The 14,264-nt window shown below is 47.7% G+C and overlaps 1 protein-coding gene across 3 annotated transcripts; it reads right to left on the bottom strand.

The window, feature by feature from the left end:
• Positions 1–1,501: 1,501 nt before the first annotated feature.
• On the bottom strand, positions 1,502–12,930 carry KCNG1 (potassium voltage-gated channel modifier subfamily G member 1). 3 transcript variants are annotated; one of them, XM_079979517.1, is made up of 4 exons: positions 12,080–12,346; positions 10,180–10,306; positions 6,430–7,239; positions 1,502–3,626 (listed from the first exon to the last, which is right to left on the bottom strand). In XM_079979517.1, the coding sequence occupies exons 3-4, from the start codon at positions 7,186–7,188 to the stop codon at positions 2,856–2,858; spliced, it is 1,530 nt and encodes a 509-aa protein (XP_079835643.1). In that variant the 5' UTR covers positions 7,189–7,239; positions 10,180–10,306; positions 12,080–12,346; the 3' UTR covers positions 1,502–2,855. The 3 variants fall into 3 exon arrangements, with proteins under 3 accessions (XP_079835643.1, XP_079835642.1, XP_079835641.1); XM_079979516.1 differs by lacking the exons at positions 10,180–10,306; positions 12,080–12,346 and adding an exon at positions 12,593–12,930; XM_079979515.1 differs by lacking the exon at positions 10,180–10,306.
• Positions 12,931–14,264: the final 1,334 nt, after the last annotated feature.

Genomic DNA, 14,264 nt, shown 5'->3' with positions numbered 1-14,264 from the left:
ATGGAACAGAGCTATGGAGCTTTTTTAAGGGAGGATTGCTGAAAATCGCTCACCAGCACGTGTCACAAAATCCACCTCTTGTCCCCTCACCGGCAGAAGCTGCCAGTTGCCTACCCAATTGCTGCAGCATCAGCCAATCAACACCAGCCCTTCACATAGCAACCAATAACACGCCAAATAGCTGCTGACAACCAATCAAACATTCACTCTATGCATTATCCATGTATAAGACGACCCCCACTTTTTAGCATACTTTTTAAAGAAAAAAACCTGGTCTTACACACGGAAAAGTATGGTATTTCATTCCTATCATTCTACTATTTTGCTTCTAAACTCTCAAATTTTCATTTTGGGATCTGATCTTGCACATGAATACTAACGTGATTTGAAGATACCAGAAAGGCACATTGTTTGCCTCCACATTAAGTGATAAACCAATACAAATGAATAACTATATCTAGTTAGCTGGAAATCAGGTGGGTTCTTCTAGGTCAATAAACTAGATCTTGGCAATTAAAGAGCAGTTAAGAAGAAATGGTTGGACGAGATCCAGCGGTTCATAGAGCAGTGATATTCAAACACCAAACCTTCAGGATGAGACTCATCTGTTGAAGAACCACCTCTGCATATTTGCCTTGGAACCTCTTATGTTGCAAAGGATTCTGGGGCAGTCTGTTTTGTTCATGCAAAGCTATGGTCGTGCCTCTTGGTCCTCCCCATTTCCCTATACAAATAGAATATGCTCCCCTGAAACTACATATTGCAGAGGGCCTGTTGCGGAGGACTATTTCTGGGAAGCTTGTTTGCCTTCTCATTGGGCCATTGCTGGAAAACTTCCAGGGAACAGGTTGATAACCACTGATTATAGGGTGTGTAACAGACCAACCATTTCAAGATACCAAAGGAACCAGTACACAATTGTAAAATCATTTGGGTAATCTTTGCTTCCCCATCCCAGGCTAGTCATTGCTGTCCAACAGGGTTAACAAAACTGGACGCAGTGCACTGGCTGTGTTACTTGAGTACGAGCAGTTTGCTGCAAGCCTGAATTGCAAGGGCTCATGTGGTAATGCTGTGTACAGTATTTCCTCAGCAGAAACACAGCCATTATTTTGTGACTGTGGCCAAGTCACACAACGGTTTTGCCAAGCGTGCGGTGCAATCCAGGCAGGCAAAAATGCCCAGATTCTTGAAAAAGAAACTCAATTTGTATCAGACCCTTGGTTGATGTGTGTGTGTGTGTATTCTGAAAATATTTCATCCAATTGCCATGGTGCACTTACCACACTAAGGAAGGACAAGGCAATTAACAAAAGGCTTTACGCCTTTTAGGTTTCACTCATGGGAGACTTACTAAGTTTCCAATGACTCATCCATATAATATCCACTTTTCTACTTTTCCAGCAACTGCTTCCGGTATTTTCCTTTGCTCTTTGAAAGGAGCCATATGTCCAGAAGTTGTTGCAGCTATCACACTAGTAATTTTGGCAACGGAGCAGGATTAAGACATAGCGAGTTTTATTTCCTTCTATCCTGTGCAAAAGAAAACAACCGTGAGACAATGACTGGTGTGGCATTTGGGTGCATATTCTGTTTGGATTTTCTGTTATCTAGCTTTGTGTTACTAACATTAGAGGGTGTGGAACAGAAGGACAGCTGTATCAGGTCAATCTAGCACAATCAGTATCCTGGAGACAAGAGGATGACTGCCGTATGTTTTCTCATAAATGTTCAGAGGATGATGCACACGAGAACTCAGGAGGGGAGTTATAAAGCTTTCCCGCCTGTCCAAGTCTCCTTTCTATGCCTGACCAGTCTGAAGGGAAATGGTGCTAAAAGCAAGCTGTGAGCTCCTGTTGGTATTGGATACACGATGGAACCGGGTATGAGATACTTTACATAATGAGCCATCTCGCAGAAGAGAGAAATCACATCCAGCGAAACTGGGGCTGTGCCTGACCGCCTATCAGGAAATGCTACTTGACTCAGCAGTAAGTGGGTGCTTCATTGAAGAACTGGTAGTCCTCCAGAAGTTGTAGGACTACAACTCCCATCATCCCCCCCCCCGGCCATGCTTGCTGGGGCCAATGAGAATTGTAGGTTGAAATGCCCTGATTGAGAAGTGGCCTTAGAAACAAGCAGCTCGCTGCTGCAATTTAAATTATAGCTGAAAGACGCTGCTATTGCTTATCTTCAGAATATAATCCAAAACTGCTTGATGGGTCCTGTGTTTGAAGCTTGGGAGGTCAGCAAGTTGGGGGGGGGGGAGAGTTGCAAGAAAATAAAACATTCCTAAGCCTACTTCAAATGTGACCCACAAACTTCCTAACTCCAGTACAAACAACGGGGTTATACATCCAAGGATTAAATCTGGATCTGCGAGATGTTATAGTTCACAAAGTTTGGTAAAAATAAACAACAAAAGGTCAATTAACCGAAAGATCAGAATGTTGACATTCAGTGTCAGTTCTCTCTTGGAAAACGGCCTGCCTCTTTACATTACAAATGGCAACAGCTGTGCCCAGTATGTAATTTTACACTGTTCTCCTTTTGGTTAACGATGCACGTTGCTCTTCCTTTAAAAAATAAACAAATCTCCATTTCATGATCCCAAATTGTGCAACCTACTGGAAAGCAACAATCTTATCCCCCACCCCCTAATAGCAATGCTAATGCAACATAATGATGAACCAAGTCCCCACGGTCATAATGGCTAAAAGCCCTTTGCATGTTTATTTGTACAATGCCATCTCTCCCCAAAGCCTCCAAAAGCAAATGCCGAGATTAAAAAAAGAGAGAGAGAGAAATCCTGTCGCTGTTTGCTCGGCAACAGGGCAGACATGGAAACTTCCATTTCAGCCGTCATTCCTGGTCTCTGAAGAGAGGCTCGGAAACATGCCGCTCCCCTGTGATGCGTTGCTTAACTGGGACTTTGTTTTCATTAAGAACTGCGCCCTCCTGTACATGATCCTCTCCTGCTCTTGCTTCAGCTCGATGTAGGAGCGCGAGAACGTGTGGAAGATGGATGTGACGGGAAAGGCCATGAGCAGGATGCCGCTGAGGATGCTGCTCAGGGCCACCACCTGGCCTGGGATGCTCCTGGGTACCATGTCACCGTATCCCACCGTCGTCATGGTGATCACGGCCCACCAGTAGCTGGCAGGGATGCTGGTGAACTCCTGAGAGTCCGCCATCTCGTTCTCGATCACGTACAAGAGGGGCGCGAAAAGCGCGATGGCCACGCAGAGGAACAGCAGCAAGAGCCCGAACTCGCGGGTGCACCTGCGGGCCGTCAGCCCCAGAGTCTGCAGGCCCAGCGAGTGCCTGGCCAGCCGCATGACGTACAGAATCCTCAAGGCACGCAGGATGCGGAGGACCAAGCCCACCTTGTCCAGATAGATGTTGCCGGAGGTAGGCTTCTTGTTGCTGCCCAGCGAAGTGCTGTCCAGCAGTAAGGTGATGTAGTAGGGGAGGATGGCGACGATATCGATCAGGGTCAAGGGGTTCCTCAGGAACACAAACTTGCTGGGCGCCTGGATGAGCCTCAAGAGGAACTCCAAGGAAAACCACCCCACGCAGACGGATTCCACTACGAAAATATTGTAGCACATCTGAGAACATTCGCCCTGGAGTGGGAGAGAAGGGGACTGCGTAAGCAACGAAACGGCTGGCAGAAAGGTTTTGCTAAGAACACAGAAGTTTGCCCGATGCTTTTAAAAAGCCACCTATGCGAGTGTATCTATGTGCTGCATCTTCACTTTACAGTGGACGCTCGGATTGTGAACGTGATCCGTGCGGGATGCACGTCCGCAACCAACAGCTATGCGTCTGCGCATGCGCAGGTTGCAATTCGGCACTTCTGCACATGCGCAATCTAGCGCTTCTGCGCATGCGCGACTGCCGAAACCCGGAAGTAACCCATTCTGGTACTTCTGGGTTTCGGCAGTCCGTAACCCAAAAAAACCGCAACCTGAAGCGTCTGTAACCTGAGATATGACTGTATTATTTATGTATTCATTTTTAATTTTAAAATATTTTAAGGCCACCTTTCTGGGTATAAAGACTTTCAAAATGAAAAACTCTCAACAATACAACATAGCGCTCCTTGCTGATCTGCAACTTATATTAAAAATGGGTTAAAATGCAGTGTTCTGGCTGTTTTAAAGTGCTTCCAAATCACCTACATCCTACTCTTACCTGGTTTTCTCTTCCAAGGACATAATCAACCCCATGAGGCCTGTTTAGCACCAGATGTCCCTGCGCTGTTCTCTAGGCTTAAATTTTCGCTTTAGAACATGCAGCTATGCAGTGCAGCAGCTACCAGCTCTTGTCAAATTTTCCACATGATTTGCCAGGACAGGTTATCCAAGTTTCCTCAGAGTTTACATTAAAAAAAAAAAAAGGTTTATAGATTTATATTATGAACTGCCTTTCTACATAAACCATGCTAAACTTAGGCATGGCCAGCTACACCCTTTTAATAAATCTGGGCTCTGGACATTTGCTAAGCCTAGTGTGATCATGCCCTCACTTTCTTTGATGCTTGAGTGATTCTGGGGCGGTGACAGTAACCCTGTGCTTAATATTGCTGTCTGCATAGCCAGATGTGATTGGCCCCCTGATCCCCAGGTGCCTGTTCATGTTGCTGTGTTAACCACACTTTGAAGTTGTACAGCTGGCATAGCTCATTTGGCAGAGCATGAGACTCTTAATCTCAGGGTTGTGGGTTTGATCCCCACACTGGGCAAAAGATTCCCGTTAGGACCAAATGACTCCTGTGGTCCCTTCTAATTCTATACAGTGGTGCCTTGCAAGACGAAAAGTATCCGTTCCGCGAGTCTCTTCGTCTAGCGGTTTTTTCGTCTTGCGAAGCAAGCCCATTAGCGGCTTAGCGGCTTTTAGCGGCTTAGCGGATAAGCAGCTTAGCGGCTTAGAAAAAGGGGGGGGAAGGGGGAAAAAAGTCGGAAAAACTCGCAAGACATTTTCGTCTTGCGAAGCAAGCCCATAGGGAAATTCGTCTTGCGAAGCACCTCCAAAACGGAAAACCCTTTCGTCTAGCGGGTTTTTCGTTTTGCGAGGCATTCGTCTTGCAGGGCACCACTGTAGTTCTATGATTTATGATCAAGGATAGGAAATCCTCTTTTTTTAATGTTTAGGGGCGCGTACTAAGACAGACTGGGGTTGGAAGCAGAAGCAGGTGGAGCTGCCCCTTTCTCTCTGCTGCCCCTTCTCTTTCTCTGCAGGGAGGGTTAACTCTTCACTCCCTGAAGCCAGTGGGAAGCAGAGAACATCCTGCAACAGACACTTGAGGACCTCCAGTATAGAAGAATTCACCACCGAGGCAGTAAAGTCTTTCTCCTCTTCTATATGTTTCTTCACGTGCTACACTGAACACGGGTACAAGCTCTCTCCATATGCACAAGCGTTTGTGTGAGAGTACACTTGTTGATTTGCACAGCACAGCTTTTTGCATGCACAGGCAGTATGTACGCTTGCTGAACGCAATATGTGAGCATCCCTAATGTCACAGGCAGTACCATCACCCCCTCCCCTTTCAGTCTCCTCTTCTCTAGTCTAAACTTACTCAATTCCTTCAACTTTCTTCATGGGACTTGTTTTCCATATCCCTGACCATCATTCCTGCCCTCCTCTGAACCATTTTGTCTATATCCTCCCCCAAAGTACGGTAGCCAGAACAGGACACAGGACTCCAGGCGACGGGGTCTTACAGCAGAATTAGTCGTGGCCCCTTTCAATTCAGTGCTAAAGCAAGAACCAAAGGGCAGATCTTAAAGATACCCTAATGCACATTTCTCCCCCACCCCCTGCCATCCACATCTAGCCCTAAAGGGTCGCTCCCCTAGAGCAGGCATAGGCAAACTTGGACATCCAGATGTTTTGAGACTACAATTCCCATCATCCCTTACCGCTGGTCCTGTTAGCTAGGGATGATGGGAGTTGTAGTCCCAAAACATATGGAGGGCCCAGCTTGCCTATGCCTGCCCTAGAGGGTCCCTACACTGCCCTAGGTGTATGCAATGTGGTTCGGTCAAGCACGTCCCTGTCTCCCTTCCTACCAGCTCTTGTGGCAATAGTGCAATGTTCCCTCTGGTTTTCGTCAAGGCAGGAAGTGAGGCAGAAGTAGAGGCTGTCCGCCCCTACCCTAATGGAAGTATGAACGGGCCCTGGTTGTTTGGCCGTGATCATGGAGCAGCTTTGCGAATGAATCTCCAAGTTTGTTATTCCACCCATTTTTTAAAAAACCAGCTTTGCATGTCCACATATACTTGGTGTCCACATATACTTGCACTGATGGTCTGCAAAACCATCACACCAACTTTCTTTCCATTTAGATGGCTTCCCCCCACATGCCTGAAGACAGCTCCCTACGCATCTTAAGATCAACTACGCATCTTAAAATCAACTTACTCTCTCCTCTTCCTCTCTTAAGCCAGGCATGGTGCTGATGGAAAGGTTGACGGCAGTGATAGTCACAAACAGCACCGATAAACAGGCAAAGACCTTCCCCGGAATCCCAGACTGGGGCCTCTCCACCATGTCTTGCAATCTTTTCATGCAACGCCCGGCTTTCGTCTCCGCCACAGCTTCGCACTGGTTTTCGCCGTCCGCGAACTCGTCCTCCGCTTCGTTCATTTCCGCAATCTCCTCCATTTTCTGCAGGTACCGTCTTTTGCAGCACCACTCCAGGTTGTCTTCCTCGATGCCCCAGTACAGCAGCTCCTCCTGGAACGAAAGCGCACACATCTCTCTCAGGAGCCGGAGCTTCCCTGCCCGTAGGAAAGTCAAGATGGTCCTAAACGCCCCGGGGTTACGGTCGAAAAAGAACTCGTTGCAGGTCACGTCGTAATCGTCGCAGATGTTGAGGATGTCGTCAAAGTTGTTGCAGAACTTCAGCTGCCCCAAGCGGGTCATGGGGAACTCATCCAGAGTGGTCCATGGGAGCAAGTACTTGAAGCCACCCACGTTGATGATGATGTGGTGCTTCCGGTCTTCCGGGTGAATGCTTCCGTATAGTTCTTCCGAGGGGTGGATGAGTTTGGCCCTTTGGTAAAAGACTCCCTTGAGTGTTTCTGTTTCAGCAAAGAAAGGGTGGTTGAAGGAGGCATCCGAAGCACAGCTCAGGGCGCTGTAGTCATAGTCCGAATTTTCTCCTGGTAAGAGAGTCATCTTGGTCACCAGTTGGCTTCACATCCCCTTGCTGCTCCTGCTACAAGATTTCTGCAACGGAAAAATAAACAGACATTTCAGGGTCTTGGTTTGTGTGACATTCCCCATGCACTGCATATTGTTTATACAGTGGTACCTCGGGTTAAGAACTTAATTCGTTCTGGAGGTCCGTTCTTAACCTGAAACTGTTCTTAACCTGTGCCGCTGCTGCGCAATTTCTGTTCTCATCCTGAAGCAAAGTTCTTAACCCGAGGTACTATTTCTGGGTTAGCGAAGTCTGTAACCTGAAGCATCTGTAACCTGAAGCGTCTGTAACCCAAGGTACCACTGTACAGCCAATGGAAGGGATGAGCGAGACAACAAAGTGGTGTGTGCACGGAAAGAAGCGTGAAGCCTACAAAGAGGCTATTTGCGATGAGGGCATATTAATGGTTTGATGCGGGAAAATAGGATGAAATAGCAATGGATGAAGGAAGGGATGAAAGCACAGCCACCTGGGGTCAATGGCGGTCAGAAAGAGGAACCTGCCATTACCAGAGGCAGCCAAGAAAGATGGCAGGACTGGACCACGCAACCTGTGTGCTGGGAGAGTCGCTTACAGTGGGTAGCTGTGGACTACAACTCCCATCATCCCTATTACCCATATTTGCTGGGGATGATGGGAGTTGGAGTCCAACATCATCTCGTTGGCTACCGCAGGGCAAGGTATATTCCAGGTTTGTGTGGGCCTCTTGTGTTTTCAAGATGTTTAGATGGTTTCACCTGCTATAGCACCTACCAGTGCTGTGACAGCATCTTTCTACAAAGGGTTCTGTTCTCTGTTACTGTTCTCTGGATGTGGAGACTAAACCTCCTTTAACGCCTTGGTCCTTTGCATGAAGGGCTGTGTTGCCGTCAATTCAATCTATGAGCGAATACAGCACCAAGCACTGTGAGAAGTGAAGTTACAGGGAACCAGGCAGAGGGCCTTCTCGGTGGTGGTGCCCACTCCGTAGAACACCCTCCCATCAGATGTCAAGGAGATAAATAAACAGCTGTTAGAAGACATCTGAAGGCAGCCCTGTACTGAGAAGTTTTAAAGTGTTTGATGTTTTATTATGCTTTTATATATGTTGGAAGCCACCCAGAATTGCTGGGTCAACCCAGCCAGATGGGTGGGGTATAAATAATAAAAAATACTATTTGTTTAATTGAGAAAAAGTTTACTGAATAGCTTCCTTAGTCCACAGTGTTGCAGTGCTGCTTCTGTGTGTGTTCACATGAGAACAAACGGGATGCATAGAGAGACCATATTAAGAGCGGCCGAATTGGGAGACGCATATACAATCCTATGTGCGCCTACTTGGGAATAAGTAGCACTGAACACAGATTTCTCTGTAAACATGCATAGGCACATCTCCTAAGCAACTAATCAGACTCAGCAGGATGAAGGATCCCCCCCCCCCCCGGCTATCAAATTTAGAAAGCTGTGTGATCAGTCCTCTTATCTGCAAGAATCCAAGACAATGCCAGGCTAAAGAGACCAGAGACATTTGCCCTTTCCACAGCAAGAAACAGAAGCAGCAACTTCAGTGTTAACATTCCACTCTTGATCATCTGCACACACCCCTCCAAATTCCCTCTGCAGCATTTGGATTTCTGCAGTGCATCTCTGATGTAATCACCGAACTTGCAAAAAAGGGATTGTTACTATTCCATGGTGCAAGCAATTTTCGATTCACTCCATGGATGAAAACGGGTTCTGCAGCAAGTCATAAAAGTCTGAACAGACGACTGACGTCTGGAACAGTCTTAGCTACCGTTTTTATTATTTCCACCCACCAGCCTAGCAAAGCATCTCCTGGTGCAGTGTTAAGCATCAATATAATGAATGGGCTTTGCCAAAAAAAGGCATTGCTACAAGAAACTAAAGCTATCTGCTGTTTAAGCAGTCTGAAGGTCTCATTGAAAGACTTTTCCTTCGGGAAGAAAAATCAATTGATGATACCTGTATGTTACCTCCAGGTTTCAGAGGAAGCATGCTTCTGAGTAGGGATGGAGGAGGGATTTGATTCGGCTCGCATTAAAGGCTGAATTTACCAAATTCACACTTTCTGAAACAAGGGCCAAAACACAGGCATCTTTCAAAATTCACACTTATCTGAATTTTGAGATGCAGTTGTCCAACCAAGTAAGTGCGAATGTTAGGTGAAAATGTGCTTAGCCATGGAAACAGCGAAGAAAAATGCATAATATTAGGAGAAATTGTTTGCAGAAATGTGTAAATTAGACAAAACTACATACAAATATGTGTTTATTAGGAGAATTTCGCCCTAAATTGCTGAAGAATTTCGTAATGATTTTTAAAAAAACGAGTAAATCACAAATTTAGGATTGGAAAAATCTCAAACTTGACAGATCTTTCCATCCTTACTTCTGAATAACAGCTGCTGGAAAGCAACAGAAGCATGGCTGTAGCTGAATAATAGAGTAACTTCTTTTCATGCAGAAAGTCAAAGGCTCAATCCCCTGGAATCTCCAGCTAGGGCTGGAGAAGACAACTGTCTAAAATCTTGGGTGGGCTGCTGCCAGTCAGTGTAGACTGTACTGATCTGTCCCAATAGAAGGCAGCTTTCTATGTTTGTATTATGTTGATGCTGGGCTGGGTGTGATCCAAGGGGGCTCTTCTAATACAGTGGTACCTCAGGTTACATACGCTTCAGGTTACAGACTCCGCTAACCCAGAAATAGTACCTCGGGTTAAGAACTTTGCTTCAGAATGAGAACAGAAATTGCATGGCACCGGCGGGGCAGCAGCGGGAGGCCCCCATTAGCTAAAGTGGTGCTTCAGGTTAAGAACAGTTTCAGGCTAAGAACGGACCTCCAGAACGAATTAAGTTCTTAACCCGAGGTACCACTGTATACCACCGCTTTATTTATGTACGCTACGCTCAGTAAAGCTCAAAGGAAGTTTAGGGTTCAAGAGATTGTTCTTCAATAGTTGAAACATACCTTAAACCTCACCACAAAGAGCTCATTTCCCATCTCAAGGCAACCTCACAAATTCCGATTTGGCAGATTTAAGACATGCACACTGACAAGGTCACCTTAAACTTTTGCTGCTCACTACAAGGCAGACCTGAAAGGCATAACAAAATGAGTCCATCAGCATATCCAAGTTTTTACAATATCTGAAAATAAATATTATGCTTAACTATCTCACTGCAGCTATTAACTGGAGCAGGACAATTCAGTACCTAAAGACCAGGGGAAAATCAACACATGTATTCAATAGTGGTCGAAATTTGGGCTTTGCAGAAAGTCTATTACAGACTCTATTAAGGAGAAGAAATACATTTTGCAGAAAAACATTACTTCTTCCCATAAGGTTGTTCTGCAAATACAGAGAATCCACTCTGCTATTAATTCCAACTACAGAGCTATTGTTGCTGGATGTTGATAGGATGGGAATGTGACCATTTCCCCTGCAAATTTATTTCAGATAGGCTACATCCTCCTGCAGAAATTGTTACCAAGCCACAAAACAGCTATTAACATGCACCTCAAGAAACAGAGCAGTGAAATGCTAAAACATATGATGATTTTCAGCAACAGAAAACACCACAAAGAGCAGACAAACAAGATGAATCAGTGATGAAGACAACTAATAAAGCTGGTTTTAACAGAAAATCTAGCTTAGAATAAAGTATCAGAATGAAATTCATTCACCTTCCCAACTTCAATGCACCACACTGCTCAAACTGAGAGAAAGCATCCGACACGAAACAAGAGTGTGATACCGGAGGCAGGAGAACTGATGTCAATAATATGCCATATCAACAATACGCCACGTTTATCAGAAAAATTGACACAGATAGCTGTCACTCAACTGATTGCAAGGAAAACAACTGAGGGGAAATAGACCTGGGCTTTCAAAGGTGCACAACTGCAGAAGTTCAGTTGTTCCAAAGCACTTCTGTCCCCCCAAGCAAAGAAGTCTTGTCTGGGGTTTTGCATATGGAATCCAATGCAGTTATGGTACCAGATGCAGTCAACAAGCACCCAAGTCATACCCGACAGCCTGCACCAAGTGATAGACTGGATTCAACCTGCTGTAGTGGTGGGGCACCATAACTGCAGTTTTGAGAGGCTTGCCTTGGGGCTGTGGAAGGTGGGAAAAAGGGAAATGAAGGGAGCGATCCAAAATTAAAGCTACAGCCCCATGCATGCTTTGGAAGTGAATCCCACCCAATTATTGGGGAGAGGGAGGCTTTTGGTTCTCAGTAATCGTGCCTAAAATCAGACCACATACCGATGGGATAGCGGGGGCGGAAAAGAAGCAGGAGAAAGCGGATCTTCACCAAAAGAGAACACCGTTCCCAGACAAGGTGACTGATGTAAGAGGAATGTGTGGATAATTTTATGGCGAGCAAAATATTTCGCCATTATTCCCACACCATCCTACTACCAGCTCCGGTAGTTCTTCAAGTGTCCCTGGGACCGAAAGTCAAAGCAGACCACGCGCATTCAATCTGGATTAACCCCTCGCTCCGTATTCCAATACGGAAAGGGGGGGGGGGCGCGCAAAGGGGGGGGGGCAACAACACGCCGGCACTTTCCCTTAAATCTCCGCGCTGGTGGGCTTGAAAAAAAGAGTAATCGCCGTTAAGGGATCTCTAAACCTGCATTAGGCGCTTTGAGCCCAGAATGACCGATCCCGGAATGACCCAAGAGCTTGTAGCGGCGGCGGATCCGGATACCGGTTTCCCCAATCCGATCCGCTGGTTTGCTTCCCGGAACTGAAGAAAGTTGCCCCCGAGAAACTTGTCCGGGAAGTTCGGCGAGGAGCTGCGCGCCTAGAAGATCGCCTGTCGGAGGAAAGCGATGAAAGGGAGGGGATCCGCTCACTTACTTGCAACAGCCGCTCCGCTTCTCCTCCTGGGCGGGCAAAGCAGGTGGAGAAACAGCCCGGGAGTGAGCAGCAGCGCCGCTAAGCATGACGGAGACTCCGGAGCGCAGGCGGCGGCGGCGGCGGGGCTGAGCCCACGGGACGCCCTCGGCTGGCGCCCTTTGGAAGGAGAGCGCACGGGCATGGCAACGGCGGCTCCGGCACCCAAGGAAGCCCGGCCTGGGGTATGGCTCCCGCGCAAGAGAGGCGGAGGCCACACCCTGCACACGAGACCGAGTGCGTCCTGCGCGCAACGGGCGCCGGGACGCGCTTGCCTGCAACAGGTCTGTACGCCCCGACGCGCATCCCAGTGGACGCGTGCTCTTGCTTGGCAGAGAGCCAGCGCACGTTTCTCGCATCCAGGTCTGTACTGTACATGCAACAGGAACGCGCGCGCGCGCACACACACACACTGCAACAAGTGGGCGTGCAACTTGCATCCCCGCGGAACGTGAGCATGGAAGAAGCAAATCCCACCTTTCCAGGCTGGAGCGCCGCTCCCACGAAGGAAGCTCTCGATTCTCTTTTCGCGGGACGCGCATCGAGTGAAGCGTTGCAGAGAAGGAAGACCCGGCGGCAGGGCTTCGACTCCGGCGTGTGCGCAGCTCTCCTTCTGCCGCATGCAATTAAGGGGAAAGTGCGTCCCTCGTTCCGTAGGTCGCCTCCATAGCGTTCAGCGGCGATATATTTCCGAAGCTAATTTCCCCTTCAACGACGTATGCATCTTTTTGTAACCCGCCTCCAATCCACTAAGCACGTAAAGGCAGGGGGATCCGTGGAATAAACCGGGAAGAGGAAGAGGTCAGGTTTGCAGTGAACCACAGCAGACATGTGGTCGTGGAGACACTTTTCCCTTTTGGAGCGGCACGCGTGTGCGCTTCACAGTGTATACCAGGAACGAATCCCCCCACTCTCGCAAACGCTTTATAGTCTAGATTTTTGTGTGTGAGGCTGCCGGCATCTTCCACTCCAGCCGGGCCCTACCATACTCCGGAAAGCAATTTCTGTAGGACACTCCCCCCCCCCCCCACCTCAAATCGCTGCAGCGTGTTAGTGATGCAGTTCAGTTGCGGCTGTCCTCCCTGTGCAGATACGTGGGATTCTGCTGGGTGGAATAGGATCCCCTGGTCCGTCTAGCTAGCCTAGGATCCGGGGAAAGCGGAGGGTAGCTCGAGATCTGCTGGTAGGGTGTTTTGCGGTAGATCAACAAGGATTTCTGATTCCCATGTTGTTTAACAGCACACACACACCCCATTATAAAACTGAAATGAGGAAAGGAGCGTGGCGTGGGGAGATTGCAGGGAGTGGATTTTTGTGTGGGAGGCCGTTTTGGAGGCGCTTCTAACATATTCCTGGGCTCATCATTTTTTTTAATTCTAAGTGTGTCTTTTACCTGGTGGATAGATAACAAGTCAATGGATATATTCGTGTTAAAATCAACAACCCACCAAAAGTTGGCCCTCCCAACTAGAGAGTCTACACACACATTGACTCTCCAGGCAGGAGTCATTCTCGGGTCTACTTGGACAGGGACTGAACCTGCGACCATACATTCAAAGCGTGGGGTTTTTAAAAAACCACTGGCCCACAGCCCCTCTCAGACACAGCGCTGATCCACTTTTAATAGAGGGGTTTGCTTCCAAGAACCATGCACAGAAAAGTAAAATGATTTCTTTATGCCGTTTCCTGAATAAAATCTCCGTCCAAGGTAAAGGTACCCTTGACCACTAGGTCCAGTCGCGGACGATTCTGGGGTTGCGGTGCTCATCTCGCTTTATAGGCCAAGGGAGCCGGCGTTTGTCCGCAGACAGCTTCCGGATCATGTGGTCAGCATGACTAAGCCGCTTCTGGCGTACTGGAACAGCGCACGGAAACGCCGTTTACCTTACCGCCGGAGCGGTACCTATTTATCTACTTGCACTTTTGACGTGTTTTCGAACTGCTAGGTGGACCGGAGCTGGGACCAAACAACGGGAGCTCACCCTGTCGAGGGGATTCAAACTGCTGACCATCTGATCTGCAAGCCCTAGGCTCTGGTTTAGACCACAGTGCCACCCGCGCCTACAAATATAGATATTTACTCTGCAGAAACTCTTGCAGTCATTGTGGACTTGGGCCACTAGGTGACGCTGCATTGCTGTAGGCTGAC

This window comes from Podarcis cretensis (assembly GCF_951804945.1).
Source record: "Podarcis cretensis genome assembly, chromosome: 6".
NCBI classification, from domain to species: Eukaryota; Metazoa; Chordata; class Lepidosauria; order Squamata; family Lacertidae; genus Podarcis; species Podarcis cretensis.
This window is presented reverse-complemented; position numbering and strand designations above follow the sequence as displayed.